Source organism: Alexandromys fortis, unplaced genomic scaffold (assembly GCF_014885135.2).
Source record: "Alexandromys fortis isolate MF-2015 unplaced genomic scaffold, M_Fortis_MF-2015_v1.1 scaffold_106, whole genome shotgun sequence".
Lineage (NCBI taxonomy): Eukaryota > Metazoa > Chordata > Mammalia > Rodentia > Cricetidae > Alexandromys > Alexandromys fortis.
In genome coordinates this window covers 216475-232524 of record NW_026067980.1, presented here as the reverse complement: position 1 = coordinate 232524, position 16050 = coordinate 216475, and the positions used below count along the sequence as shown (strand labels likewise).

General features: G+C 38.5%; 1 protein-coding gene across 1 annotated transcript in view; it reads right to left on the bottom strand.

The window, feature by feature from the left end:
* Positions 1 to 16050, bottom strand: part of Atf6 (activating transcription factor 6) — a 174991-nt gene that overhangs the window by 141617 nt on the left and 17324 nt on the right. The window contains exons 5-7 of the mRNA XM_050158193.1: positions 13764 to 13870; positions 8428 to 8554; positions 7349 to 7627 (exon numbers count right to left, since the gene is read on the bottom strand). Coding sequence (XP_050014150.1) covers positions 7349 to 7627; positions 8428 to 8554; positions 13764 to 13870 — 513 coding nt within the window. The remainder of the gene's footprint in view (positions 1 to 7348; positions 7628 to 8427; positions 8555 to 13763; positions 13871 to 16050) is intronic.

Sequence of the window (16050 nt, the reverse complement as noted above, 5' to 3'; positions counted from 1 at the left end):
TTTTGGTTTTTCGAGACAGGGTTTCTCTGTGGCTTTGGAGCCTGTCCTGGAACTAGCTCTGTAGACCAGGCTGGTCTCGAACTCACAGAGATCCACCTGCCTCCGCCTCCCGAGTGCTGGGATTAAAGGCGTGTGCCACCATCGCCCGGCTTCAGGGAGCAGTCTAACACTCAGTCTCCTCTAAGACAGACAGATCAATCCTGAAGAACTTCACACAGTAAAATAAAACATCACCAACAGCAACACACACTAAGGGGGACTCCGATGCTGTGTTTTTAATGGGACCAACTAAGTTCATCCTCTTTGAGTCGTCATTAACAATCTTTACTTGTTTTAGAGACAGGGCTTCTCTGTGTAACAGCCCTGGCTGTCCTGGAACTAGCTTTGTAGACCAGGCTGGCCTCGATATCAGGGATCGACTGCCTCCCGAGTGCTGGGATTAAAGGCGTGTGCCACCACTGCCCAGCTAACAATCTATTTTTAAGTCAGATATAGTGATACATATCTATAGTCTAAGTAGCTGAGAGGCTGAGGCAAAGGACCCACTCAAACCCAGGAACCTGTGGATCGTCTGGACAGCACAGCAAGCCTCAATTGATAAAAGTAAAAAAGGCCAGGAGAGATGGCTTAATGGTTAAGAGTGTTTACTACTCTTCAAGAGAGTCCAGATTTGATTCCCAGTGTCCACGCTGAGCAGCTTACAACTGCAACTTACAACTACAGGAGTTTTGACACCATCTTCTGGCTTTTTCAAGTGCACACACATGTGCTCGCACACAATTTAAATTTAAAACCTTTTTAAAGCCAGGCCTGATGATGCAAGCCTGTAATTATAGTCACTATAAAGGTTGAAGTAGGAGAATCACATGTTCATTCAGACCCTCATCTCACAAAGTAAATAAAAAGAGACTGGGGTTGTAGTTCAGTGGCAAAGGGCTTGCCTGCATGCATTAGGCCCAAGGTAATTCCCAGTACTGAGGGGAGGAGGCAAAAATACTCACTAGAAACATAAACAAACCAGGCAGTAGTTCATTTTTATCTTCTTCAATATAACAACAACACATAACAAATTTGTTGTCATACCTACATTTTCCAACGTTTATTAGTTTCTATATGAATTTTTCTTATTTTAAACAATAAATCCTTTAAATTATATTTACAAATACATATATATCCAAATATGTAGGAAAGAGTCAAATGCCAAAAAAAAAAAAAATGAGATGGAATTTTAGTTAACAGACACAATGGCTATCCATAAATAATACCAACCTTTCCGATTGCTGCCAAAGCAATGATCTCAACTCTTTTCCTAGTCTTTGCGGTTGCCACTATCTTAAACTTGTGTTCATTGCCGCATACTCCACTCACCACCCTCAGACAACTCATAACACTGATCTACTGAAATGGTGCCCGCCTGTTTCCTTCCCCTTCACAATTATATAAGGTATTGAAACCCTTGCCTAATATCTGTGTCCTTTGGCTTTATCTAGCTGAATAAAGGTACTAGCATGACCAGAAACTTTAACTCAGTATAAATTTATAATTCTTCAAGGACAACCAGACATTTTATGTTCAGGCAGTTTAAAATGACTTATAAAATTCAGTTTCATATTTCAAAGGGTTGGGAAAAACTGAAAATCAAAATACTTTCAGAACACCTGTTTTGTTGAGAACATCTGTCTTGGCTAAAAAAAGATCACATTTATAAAATTGTTTCAGTGACCTCAAAAAGTAGACCAGAAGTAGAATTCAAAAGTCATCATTTTTCTCAATTCATATATTAGCACTTATAAGTAGTAAGTTTGTAAGAAAATTTTAAATTAATTGCATAAATTTGAAATACATACAATTTAGTGGGGGATAGCACTGCTAAATATGTTTATCTTCTCGTTTCCCCTAAACTGACTTCTGTTATAAAATAAATTCACCTAAAATGGAGAAATGGGTTAAAGGTAGTTTATGAATATATAGTCAGGCCAGAAATATAAAAAAATGTAACATATAAATAATAGATGAACAAGGACTGTGTTTTTAACAACACTGAATAAGACATTAAGTCAAGCTGGTATTAAAAAGATAGACTTACTATAATGTAAAAACTGAAGAGAAGGTTTTTTTTTTTGTTTTTGTTTTTTTTGTTTTTGTTTTTTCGAGACAGGGTTTCTCTGTGGCTTTTTTGGAGCCTGTCCTGGAACTAGCTCTGTAGACCAGGCTGGTCTCGAACTCACAGAGATCCGCCTGCCTCTGCCTCCCGAGTGCTAGGATTAAAGCCGTGCGCCACCATCACCCGGCAAGAGAAGGATTTCTAACTGCATATATTTACTTCTCGGGCATTAGAGTTTGAACCCAAGGCCTTGCACAAGCCAGGCAGGTCTTCTACCACTAAGTCCTGGGGATTTTGAAACAAGATCTCATGATGTAGCTCAAAGCTGGCCTGCAACCTGCTATGTAGCCCAGGCTAACTTCAATTCATAATTCTCTAGCTTCAACCTCCCAAGTGCTGAAATTATAGGTACACACTACCATGTCCAAAAGTACTCTTCTTTAACTCAAAGAGACAGCTCAGCCATATAAGATAATCATGGTGTCTGTGGGTTTCTATGGACTGTGAAAATGCAGAGTGAGAAAAGACTATTAAGAATTCAGCTGTGAATTTGTATTGGGTATAATAATGGATGGGAGACAGAGATAGGAGGGTTTTTGGTTCAAGAGCAGCCTTGGACTATGTATTAAGATACCATCTGAAAACCAAAACAATAAAAAAAATTAATTTATAGTTTATTAACAAAAGATATAGCCATAAATTTTTTTAAATAATAGTACAACAATAAATGAAATAAGCTATTAGATTTACAGTAACATCTTAGAACAAGTAGAGATGTGATGCCTTGCAAAGTGCTGTATGGCTACTGCGTTCCTCCAGCCCCACCACCCCACCACACAGAACCACTGGCATACACCAACACTTGGAGAAGAGAACAACGCTCGCAGAAACAATGCTCCATGCCTTCTAAGCTTAAAATTGTGATTATATAAAAAAAGAAAGCCTTCTTCCTCTAAACATTGTTCCAAACTTTGAGTCTATTCCAAAGAACAGAGGAGATAATAAAACACATTGAATTACCTCAAAGAAAGGATCAGACCTGTAGACCCAATTGTAGATTTAAAGCACTGGTAAATAACACTGTGAATATTCCTTAAAACTAATTTTTAAAAAATAATCCAAAACTGGACCTGGCAGTATAGGCCTATAATCCTCATTATAAATCCTATAATCCTATCCAGGATAAAAGGATCACAAGTTCAAGGTCAACTAGGGCTACAGAGGGAATTCAAGGTTAGCCTAAGCAACCTAATGAGACTCTGTCTCAAACAGAAAGTGAAAAGAAGGCTGCGGAATGTATAGAGTTCAGTGGTGTGGGTGTGGCAGAGAACATGCCAAGTACGAACAGGGTCTTGGGTTCAATTCCCATCACTAAAAAGAAAGAAAAGAAGGAAGGGGAAAGCAGGGAAAGAAAGAAGAGAGAGATCCAATTTCACTGTCCCCTGTCTCATGTCCCTATGTCCCAGCCAAGAGAATTGCATCTTATGGAGATAGGATTACCAAGACAGTCTGTACAGCAAATACAACTCGCCCTACCAGGCCACCGCTGCTTCCTTTACTCCACGCTGTATTTCAAGCTCTTACACCCTAAAGTCCTCAACTGTCTTCACTTCATCTAAATCAAGGGTCCTCTAAAGACTTTAGGCATGTTCAAGTTCAAGACAGAATGGCAGGAGCCACTAAATTTCTATTACAGTCTATCCAAGAACAAACGGCTCTCATAGTTACTTGCTAAGTGCTGACCAGGCCGAAGCCTACAAAACAAAGGACTGTTTGGGGCATTCAGTAGTTAACAGCTGAACATAGGGACTGTTCCTGGTGTGGAAACACGTAAAACAGAACACACCAAAGGGTGGTTTATCCGTCTGGAACACTTCAAATCCTCTCTAGTATCACAGGCAAATCCCCTTAATGGACGACAGCTGGATTCAGTGCTGAATGATACGACCACTGATCTTCATGATCAGTTTTTTCTTTTTAACTTTCTTCAGAGATTGCAAACTACATAGCAACCATTTTAAAAAATACCTACTTTGTTTTAACATACTTGTGTCAACTTGGTAAATATATCTTTGCACCAAGTTTTCTCATCTATAAAATAAAAATATTGATACTTATCCTGAGAGATATGTAACTATTAAATAAGATAATGTATTTAAGCCCTTAGAAGAACGTCTGGCACATAACAACAGCTTAGCATACATTCATTATTATTCTACGTAAAAAGTAGCTTCCATGTACTATCAACTCATTAGTCCTCACACTTGGTATGAAACTATTTATACAAATTTAAATCGCAATTAAAAGGCAGAATTCTGAGAAAAAAAATGATTACATTTCATCAGTTTTAGAAGATTAATTAATTATAATATATAAGATAATTAATTACTAAGCCTTGGCCAGCCAGACAAGTTAGCTTCACTCCACCATCCCCGCTTACAAGATGCTACTCTTTATGCATCCCCTAACTTCAGGGATTTGTGGTATCATCAAAAAAGGCTAAGACAGAAACAGACGTCACCAAAAAGACTTTCCTCTCTGCCCTTCACGGCCTCCCTCCCCCACACATGCCCACCATCAATTACCACCCCGTACAATGCTAGGCTTTGTAACAGCTCTGGTTCTCCATTTTCAGATAGTCTGGCTTTAATCATCTTTCAACTGCTCTACTTACAACATTCTTACAAGGCACAGAAGACTTAGAAGCAAAAATATAGAAAAACAATCCAGGTTGGCAGAATTCAAGAGACAATGCCAGGTTAATTAGACCGGCACAAAGTTCTATAGCAAATAATGAAGCTATACTGTAAAGTTAGAAAACTAAGTTGGAACCAAATTGTGAAGCACTTTAACCCCACATTAGAGAATACGGACTCAAATCTGTAAGCATTACATCTCTGCCATTTTTCTTTTTTGTCCATGTAGTACATGTATGTTTTCAAGTGTGTGTACATGTGTGTTGAGGCCAGAGGTTGATGACAGGTGTCTTCTTCAGTGGCTCTCCACCTTACTTTTAGAGCCAGGCCTCTCCCTGAAACTAGACCTTATCAGTTAACTAGACGCTGCTCAGTGACCTCTAAAGGATCTGCCTATCTCCATATAGGCACTAGAGTGTCCTACCCAGCTTTTTATGTGGGTGCTAGGCATCTGAACTCAGGTTCCCATGCTTATGTGGGAAGCGTTTTACTGACTGAGCAATCAATCGCCCCAGCCCTTTCTTCCTCTAATTCCACTCTCAAATTAAAATAATAATAATATATGAAAGGCGTACATTTAATCTGCAAGTTATAATACCAATACCAAAATCCATAGATTACATTATAAAAACAACCTATTGGCACATGCTCAAAAAAAAAAAAAAAACAGTCTTCAGATCATGTGAAATCACTGAAGTTCAGAATGGATGATTTTAACCTCTGGAACTGATAAAATGCTTGGAAAAGAATAATTTGGTTTTTGCTATAAGTAAAGATCTCGAGTCAGTAGTGGTGGCACAAGCCTTTAATCCTGGCTCTCAGAAGGCAGAGGTAGAGGCAGGTAGATCTCTGGGTTAGCTGGTCTACAGAGGAAGTGCCAGGCCAGGCCAGTCAGGACTACACAGAGAAATCCTTTCTCAAAAACAAACAAACAAACAGAGATCCACCATTCAAGCATAGCCAACAGTTTAAAGCCAAATGACTCTTGAGGCTACCACCTCCTTTACACACGGCCATATTAGCACCAGACTTAGAATTTTATACATGTTTTAATAGCTGTGGGAACTATAAGAAGGTTCTTCATGAACTCAAATTCTTAGCTTTCAGAAATACACAAATCATTTTGAGGTCTTGGCAAAAGATTTAAGAACTATTCCTAAAACTCTATATATGAATATACAGTAAGTCTTCTGCCTTATTTCAAAGAGTTTATCCTAAATGGAGGAAGGTATTTCAAACTATTTTATCTATCAGCATTGTTCTTTTATCTGGGAACCTTTTTGTTTAGTTCTTTTTATTGATGTCTAATTGCCCATGGTCATTTAATAAACAAGGTTACTACACAAGATCGAATTTATGAAGCCTCTCTCATTGAAACCATGCTCCAAAGAAACGAGCTAGCTATTCATAAATGCAAATACAGCCATAAAAGTAAATGTAACACCGATGTTTACTTACACGTGCCCTATTAACTCCTAGTGCTAAATGTTGCCACTAAATTCAGTCCTGAGAAATGAGTGCTGCACAGAGATCAGTGCAAGACAATGATGACAAATCTGCCTAGGGGATGTCCCATAACTCAAGATTACCAAACCCTCAAATCTCAACTTCTTTCCATAGTAAACTTTCTTGTAGACCCAAGTACATGAGGCCATCTGGTGGGTAAAATACAGAAAAACACCAATTCTGAGCTAGCTGGCAGCAGTCAGTTCAAAAACCTAGTTCAATGCCTTGCTTACCAAACCACACAGTCTCCTCAGAAATTAAGAGCCAGAGTTACTGCTCAACACATACTTGATTTAAAATGGTCCCTATTATTTTAAATCCTAACCACCCCTCAAAAACAAAACAAAGCAAAACAGATCATAGTTACAATAATCTCAGAATAAAGTAGCAATACAAACAAAATCTCCCAAATTTTCTTCATTGTAAATGATTTAACAGTATCAAAAGCCTCAGACAAATGTGGTGCCCACCATTAGCCCCAACACTCAGGATGCAGAAACAGGTAGATCTCTGTTGATTTGAGGTCAGCCTGGTCTACTTATAGAGTTCCAGGCCACTAAAGGATACATAATGAAATTCTGTTTCAAAAAAGAAATAAAAAAGCATGGGGATCATGGGAGATGGTAGAAGGGGAGAAGGGAGGAAGGGAAAGGAATGTGTGTGTGTGTGTATATATATATATATATATACATATATTATATTATATTGATATATATAAAATCATTTAAATAAATAAAACAATTTAAATAAAATAAAATTTTATTTTAACAATTTTTTAAAAAATAAGAATAAAAAGATTTAAAATATAAACTAACTTAAACAATTTTAAAAGAAAGAAAAAAGAAATCAACAAGAACAAAAAATTGGTGCCTTAAATACAGATATTATCCCAATAAAATCTGTAAGAAAAGAAGAGGCAACAGATGTCAGTGATCTGTAGAACCCTGTCCCCACAAGGACAGGAACTACATTAGTCATCTCTGCAAAATCCTCAGATCCAAGGAAATTCCTGACACCATGGTGCATGCTCAAAAATTATAACCCAAATTAAAATAACTTGTTTTATAAGCCTTAGTGCTTTCCAATAAACACAGAGCACCATAGTCTACACAGGTACCTTTAGTGGGTGCAGGCTGTATGCTGATGATCGATTGCTGCTTTGCCAGTGGCATAAGGGCTGGGAGTGTCTGAATAATGATGGTTTTTGCTGGAACACTGGCATTTGTTTGAGTCTTAGGTGCTGCTGGAAGTAATAAAGGCTTGGGCTGAACTGAAGGTTTTGAACTCATTTGATTTTTTTTCTTTGGAGTCAGTCCATGTTCTGGAGGAAAAAAACAAAACAAAACCTCAAATCAATCTGAAGAAAATAAAGAAAACATTATATTATATTATATTATATTATATTATATTATATTATTATATTCTTTCCTCTATGTGTTATCTTGACTTCTAAGAACAATCATCAGTGAGTATAAACCAGCCATTCTTTACATGACTGGACTGAAGAAAGCCCTCAGTCTGGGATCGTCCTTTCTGCAGCTTTGGGAAGGGGGACCATGAACTGGTAGGGATGATGCTAAAATTACTGAATAATGAATGTCTAGACTAGCATGAGGTAAGAGTCATCACCTCACGTTCAGTCTCTTTCCCAGGACCTTCACAACCTCTCCTGAAGATGACAGAATCTATGTCTATTTTAAGTGTATTTCACCTGTGAAGACAAGGCCCTTCACAAAAGAGTTTATTCCCTTGTCCTCTTCACAGTAATCATTCAGAACAACAACTATATAATATACTCATTTAGGGGCTGGAAAGATGGCGCAGCACTTAAGAGTACTGGTTGCTCTTCAAGAAGACCTGAAATCTAGAACAGCTTACAGCTACCTATAATTCCAGTTCCAGGGGATTTGAAGCCCTCTTTTTGCGCCTGGAGGCAGGAGGCACACAGCTGATTCACATACATAAATGCAGATAAAACGCCCATATACATAAAATAAAATGATACACTAATTTTAAAATATAAGCCAGCTTAATATATGCTTAATCCAATATTTGCCTTTTAAAAATGGAACCTACGTTATCTAAAATAGAAATAATAGAAATTGGGAGACAGACGGATACCAGCTTTGTTTCCAGGACCAATGACAGGCTTGTCTTCTTTGAGTGGCTCTACAGAGGAGGGGCTGTTACAGCTTTCACCATATAAGGAAAGGGGAGACTGGGAGCTGGAAGACAAATCAAACTCCTCCTGCAGCAAAACACAAACAAATTGATGTCCATGAGTACAATCTTTGGCCAACAAATTACTTAGGGAACAAGAGCATATGAGAAGCGTGCAGGACAACTTACTGCGAAGGTAAGGTACAATATGAAGCGACTACTGATAAATCAACTCTCATCAACCTCAAGGATGTAGCTTAAGTAGCATCTGTAATCTGTATACTGCACTCGTGTAACAAACAGAAATCGTTCATCCGTCTCTCCACTTCGTCCCACAAACTTCGGAGCTTACTTAGTTCTTAGTCATACAAACATTTACTTATCATCATAAGGCAAGAGCTACTATTACTATACTTTTTCATTTGCTATTCTTGCAGAGGACCCAGATTCAGTTCCCAGCATCCACAAGGTGTCTCACAACCACCTGTAACTCTAGTTCTACGGTATCTGACATCTTCTGACCTCTGCAGACACTAAGCAAACACATGATGCACATACATATATGTAGGCAAAACACTTCTACATATAAAATTATCTAAAGCAAAAATCTTTTAAAAAAAAAAAGATGGGGGAGGCTAATTGACAATTGAGAGTTTCTCTGTCATAAAGACTACAAAGTTGGCAGTTAATAGGGAAATGAGATCAGCAATACCTAAACCCAGCAAGAGTTTGAAACTTCAGAGCTGGGGAAATGGGTCACTAAATTGCCCTCTCACACTGCTAGTTCCAGTGCTGGGAAGGTGCAGACAGGAGGATCCCTGGGCCTCTCTGGTCAGCCATCTGATCAGTTAGGTCAAGGCAAGTGACGCTGTCTCACATAGGTGAGGTATTCCTGAGGAACCAGCCTCCTTATACACCAGCACACACGTAGGAACCGCAGAACACAGTTTAATATCTTAAACATGCAACTGATTCTTGAAAATAACACAAAAATGACAGCAAATCCATAGAAAAACTGTCAAAAAGACAAGAATAAACAATTTATAGAAGATCAGAAATGCATAATGAAAATGTAGAGTTTGAAAATAATCAGTAATCAAGGAAATCAAAATTAAACAACAACAAAAAACGAGATAACATCAAGCATTAGCAGAAAAGCTCCAAGGCCCCCAAACACTGCTGATGAGCCTGCAGAGTACCTGCGGCAACTCCCAGAGAGCCGAAGAAGCTTGTCAAAATGAGTGCCTGTGGCCTGCCACCCGCTTTTACTATTCTTGGACATTCCTCCCAAAGGGATTCTGTGTGGACACAGGCCCACAAGAGAATATTTTCTTCATGATATGGGTAAAATACAATGAATGCTTATCAAAATATGCAGTTAGATGCAACAGATTTTATGTATATAGAGCAATATGAATTAATCTTTAAAAGTAAGTAAAATCCAGGAATGTGGTTCACCCTTTAACCTTATCACTCAAAAGGCTAAAGCAGAGAATCATTAAGTTCAAGGCTATCTTGACCTTCAAAGCACGAGTTTGTCTCAATACCCAAAATATAAATTAATAATAATAAATATTTAAATAGGAGACCTAATATAATATCATTTGCATAAATTTAAAATGTGTGCCTGTAACTGAAATCAGTTAGTAGAAAAATAATTCTTTTAAGAAATAATATTGGCATAAACATTTTGATAATAATTTGGAGAAACATAAAATTAAGCCTGTATCTTGTAGCACATATAAGATAATTTCAAATTAATCTGAGATCTATATATTAAAAATAAAACCTTATGAGAAATTTGTATTAATACATAGAAACTATTTCTTCCTGAATAATTTAACCATTAGCCACTAGGTGGAGCTGCAGGACCACCATCCATGCCTGGGGGCCATGCCAGAGCACCTGAAGGATAGGGAAGGCATTCACAGGGAACCCTGTGATCTGAGAAGTCAGGGCAAGTAAAGCAATGGCCCAGGAGAGAGACTTGATGTAAGATGGCTAAACACAACGGAAATAGTAAAAGATCACAGGAGCAACAGGAATAAATAACCACAGCAATGATTATATATAATCTAAATGAAATGGGCAACAGTGAGCCCACGCTAACACAATCAAGCAAATGAGTAATATAAATAAGTGTGCTGAGTTCACTCCCAGAACCCACATGGCAGAGTCTGCCTTAAGTACACTCCCTGTGACCTATCCATGAATACACACATACATCATACACATACACAAAATAAAAATGGAAACATTCCTTTTGTAAAAACAGGACTTTTTCATGATTTTAAAGTGCCTTTTTCATAAAATGCTGGCAGCTAGCCAAGAGAAAAAGAATAAAGTCATAGCTGCGTGTTTGGCGGGAGCTGGAGTTAACTGAGGTAACTGTCACCATTGACGTACAAGCTCAAGTTGTGTCACCACACTGAAGCTTTAGCATCAAAAATAAATGAGAAGACAGACGGTGGGTGGCTTGTGCCTATCACCTCAGCTCTTGGAAGACAGAGGCAGGAGAATCAACTGAAGGTCATCTTCCACTAACTAGCAACTTTAAAGTCAGCGTCAACAGATCCATCTCAAAGACAAAGCAAAAGCAAACAAAAGGCAGACACAGAATCCTATCTGTGACATTCCTACCACAGATACAAAATCTGAATCCAATCCTGAAGAAACGCCTGACAATCCAAGTGATGGGGTATTAAAGCACAAAGGTCAAGAAAGAAGAAAAGTAAAACAGTAAGAAAGCTACATATGACATAGATGCTTTTGCTGGTTTAAAGGACAGTACTGGAGAATCTGACACAATCTAAATGGGGGCTACACGTAAAATTATTATTATATATCAATGTTTAGTTCCTTGTTTTGATGGCTGTATTGTTAAATAAAAACACTCTTGTTCATAGGAGGGAGACGTTAAAAGTATCTGGAGTTCAGTCCACCGGGGGCAACCACCTCTCAAATGGTTTAGACAAAAATCTCTGCAAAATATTTTCAAATTTAAGGTTACTCCAAATGAAAAAACAATGTAAGCAAGATAAAAAAAAAAAGAATAAAAACATAGCCTGAAGGTGGTGGCACACACCTTTAATCTCAGGAGAGAGGCAGAGGCAGGTAGATGCCTGAATTCAAGGCCAGCTTGGTTCAGAATGAGCTCTAGGACAGCCAGGGCAACAGAGAAATAAACCCTGCTTCAAAAAACAAAAACAAAAAAAATCAATAAATAACTAAACATTAGAGAATGTCTTTATGAGTGATAAAAACCTTTTGAAAAACAGAAGTAAAAATAGAAAGAAAGGAGGAAGAGAAGTAGAAGGCAGAAAAAAGAAACGAGGATGAGGAAGAGTATCAATAATAATAATAGCAGTACTAGTAGTAACCATAATAATAAATATGTTTTTATTTATAAAATACACATATTTATATTTTAGTCTATATATTTATTTAATTATATATTTATGTTTGTTATATATTTTATTATATATTAATACTTATATTTTATATAAATATAGAAATAAAAACAATAAGCAATAGAAAACCAGGCTGAGTATCCTGGAACACATCTTTAATCTTAGCACTCAGAAGGCTGAAGCAGAAGGATCTCCACAAGTTCAAGACCAGCCTGATCTCCAAATTAGTTCAGGCCAGACAGGGCTAGACAGTGAAACCCTGCCTCAAACACAAAACAAAACAAAACAAAACAAAAAAAAAAGGGAGAAAAAAAAAAGAACCCAAGCCAGACATAGACTCTACTTTTAAAAGAACTCTATAATCCTGAGGCAGCAGGATCACATGAATGACACCACTCTTAACTTGAGAGGCTCTAGAACTGCCTTGAAAACAAATCTCCAGGCATATCCATGAGGGAGCTTTGATTAGATTGAGCTGGGAAGACCCACCCTAGATGTGCGCACACAGAAAACAAGCAGAGCGGAACATTCATCTGTCTTTCTGACCAGCTACAACAAGAGCAGCATCCTCACTCCGCAGCTACCATACCTTCCCTTCCAAGACAAATGCACCAAAATAAACCTTTACTCACTGAGTTATTTCGGGTAGGGGTTCTGTCATGGCAACAGGAAGTCACTAATACAGCCCTATGGTTAGATGCTGTCTCCAGAGCACAGCCCAGTGCCGCAAAGCGCCAGCACAGGACTGCATGAGCCGACAGCGGCTCTCAGAGGAGACTCACAGGGCTCAAGCTAAGCGGAGTCTGACGATGGGAGGTGCAAAGCAAGACTAAAACAGCTAGCGGTAAACATGGGCAGATCTTGAAGGACTCAGCACACAGAGGATTTTAATGTCATACTTTAAGTATCTGGGAGTTATTAAAAGGTTACAAGGCAAAGAACTTAGTCAATTTTATTTTAGGAGATTCATCTTTAAAGATCTACCAACAAAGGTTTGGAGAGTTGAAAGGCAGACCACCAGTTAAAATCCTAATGTCTTTTAGCCTAAGGTCAGATGATGATGACCTGGAAAAGGTGAGAAATAGTAAGTGAAAAAAGGGCTGGAAAGATGATGATTCAGCAGGTAAAAATGCTTGCCATACAGGCCCGGGAAACTTAGTCCGATCCCCAACAAGGGAGAAGGAAAGAACCAACTCCTGAAGGTCGTCATCTCCTGAAGGTCGTCATCTACACACACACACACACACACACACACACACACACACACACACACACACACACACACACACACCAGAGGGGGCGGGGGAGGAAGAGGAAGAGAGAATAGAATCACCAAGATTTAGTAATTGGTTAAATATAGAACCTTCCAGAATAAAGATACCTCAATTTATAACAGATAAAACATGAAACATTAATTTGACTTTTCTTCTTGTGTTTTACCTTTTTCATATTTAATCAGGTACTTCATTTTCTTGACCTCAAAGCTGAGACAGACACATTCCAAAGGAGCTACCAGACTTTTGTAAAGATCTTAGTTCATGCCAAAGACAATGGTAGGAGTTCCTGAACTAAACAGATCATATCCCAGGTTCTGTGAGCCAGGAATTATAAATCTTACATTCCTCCACGTCCTTAAAGAATGTATACTCTAGTAGTGAGGAAAGGGAAGTACAGAAAGAAAATATACAAACAAGCAAAGACCATTAGACACTAAGAAAGTAAGAACAAAGGGGGCTGAGCCAAATCTATGAAGCTAACAGCCTTCTCACTCCCACGAGTCCCTTGTCAAGTCACATTTTCCTCAGAGAAATAAGGTTCCTTGAAACACGTAATGTCAGCTGCCTCCCCCATTAGAACCCAGTTCATCACAGTAGACTAGCCACTTACTGGAACATGCTGAGTTGACGAGCAGGAGTCTACAGACTGGGGAGATGAGACTGAACAACTTGAGGAAGCTGGAGAAAGAGGCTGGGGTTCTACCTTAATATCTTTAACTGAAAGACATGGAGAAAAGGTTTTACACTCACATCCATACAAATGCAAAGCAATGAGTAAAAAAGAAAGTAATGGTCTCTTAAAATTCTATCAGCTGTGAGGGGAAGGTTACAAAAGTGTGTCATTTCAATGAGAAACTCAGAAGCAGCAAACAATGTACACTTCCACTCCTGTAGGAAGCTGCATCTGCACTTGCTCTCAGGAGAGCCCAAAGGGGGAAATCGGTTACATAGTTGCTACTTCCTATCTTGGCTGAGGAACAATAGGAGAAACATTTTTCTACTATACAAGCTTTTCTATGTTTTCAATATTATATAGACCATATACAAAAAGTCAATTACCCAGAAAGAGAAAAGAAACAAGAATAACCAGCATTCTCCCCTCTATATCCTACCCATCTCTTCCCCTTCATTTTACTGATCTTGCTTAGCTCCTGACTCCCACCATAAAATATGGAAAATACAAGGTCAATGTTCTCACTAGATTCTTGTTTTTTTGCTACATTTTTGGCTTTTGTTTGTCTGGTTGGTTGGTTAGTTAGCTGTTGCTGTTGTTTTGGGGTGCTGAATGTCAACCTCAGGACTCTGCATGCTATATAAACACTTTACCACTGAGCTACATCCCACCCAAGTTTTCTAATTACTATTGTGTAACTCTAAGAAGCTTAAAACAACCATCGTATTAGGTTCCCAGAGTCTATGGATCAGGAATCTGGACTGGAGAACATTGTGTAACCCATAGTCTATGAGAGAAGACAGAAATTGAGCAATAAGAACATCAGAGGAAGGAGAACAGGAAGGGTAGAGACAGGAAGGTATTTAACAGGGAGAATGTGCTGATTATATGCACTCTATCTCAATTCCTATAATCTGTGACATTAATTATTAATATGTTTCTAAGTCAGTTTCCTTTTAGCAGTATAGATGTGGCACACAAGAAGGAAACATACTAGAAGACAGGAGAAAACATCCCTCAATTTCTCTTATCAGCCTTGGCCTATCTGTAACAACCTGCCCCAGGTTCTCTCAGCACACTCAAACCCAATCTTATCATATTCCCTTAAAAATATCAGTGAGCTGGGCGGTGGTGGCACATGCCTTTAATCCAGACACTTGGGGAAGCAGAGGCAGGCAGGTCTCAGTGAATTGAGGCCAGCCTGGTCTACAAAGTGAGTTCCAGGATAGCCAGGGCAGTTACACAGAAAATCCATATCTCAAAAACAAACAAAACAAACCAGAAAAAAAAATCAATGCTACTAGTTGCCAGCCTCACCAAGAAACATGAGCTCTGGGTTCTGGGAGAGCCCCTGTCTCAAAAAAATAACTCAGAAGGTGAAGGGGACTAGAGAGATGAGGCAACAGCTATGAACACTTGCTGTTCTAACAGAGGAGGGTTTGATCCCAGCACCCCATGAGGCAGCTCACAACTGTCCATAACTCCAGCTCCAGGGGAGCTGATGTCCTCTTCTGACCTCCACAGGCAACAGGTACTCACACGGTGCGCAAACATACATGCAAACAAAACAGTCATACTCAGAAAAATATTTCTAAGTGAGAGGAGAGGACACAATTTCTTTAGCCTCCACACACACATAAATATATATACTACACACATACACCACACACACACTAGAAAAAAATTTAATAGAGACTAAGGGGAATAACTTTCATATCTAGTTAACAAACAAGGTAAGATGTATTAGTAAGAAGAAGCTATAAGTTATGAGAATGTTATTTTCTTTAGAAGAAAAAAAAGTCTAATTTTTATCCTATAGTAGGTTGGCTCAAGGGTCTTAAATAACAAAACTGTAGAACAAAACCTGAGTGGCCCAGAAGCTGCATGAAGTCAGGGAAAATGTATAACGTGTAATCACGCTAGCCAGGGCTAAAGAGAAATAGAAGCTTTATTCAAAAAAAAAAAAAAAAAAACCCAACAACCCAGCATTAGAGCTAGAGATGGCTCAATAGTTAAGAACTGACAAAAGAGAGAAAAAAGGAGGGAGGGAGGGAAGAAGGGAGGGAAGAGAACTGACTAATCTTCTGAAAGACCCAGGTTCAATTCCTCACACTCTAGTTCATGGGCTCAGACACCTCTTCTGCTCTTTGGGCACCAGACACACAGCAGTGCAGACATACATGAAGGAAAACACTCAAACTTTAAATTTGAATTTTTAAAAATT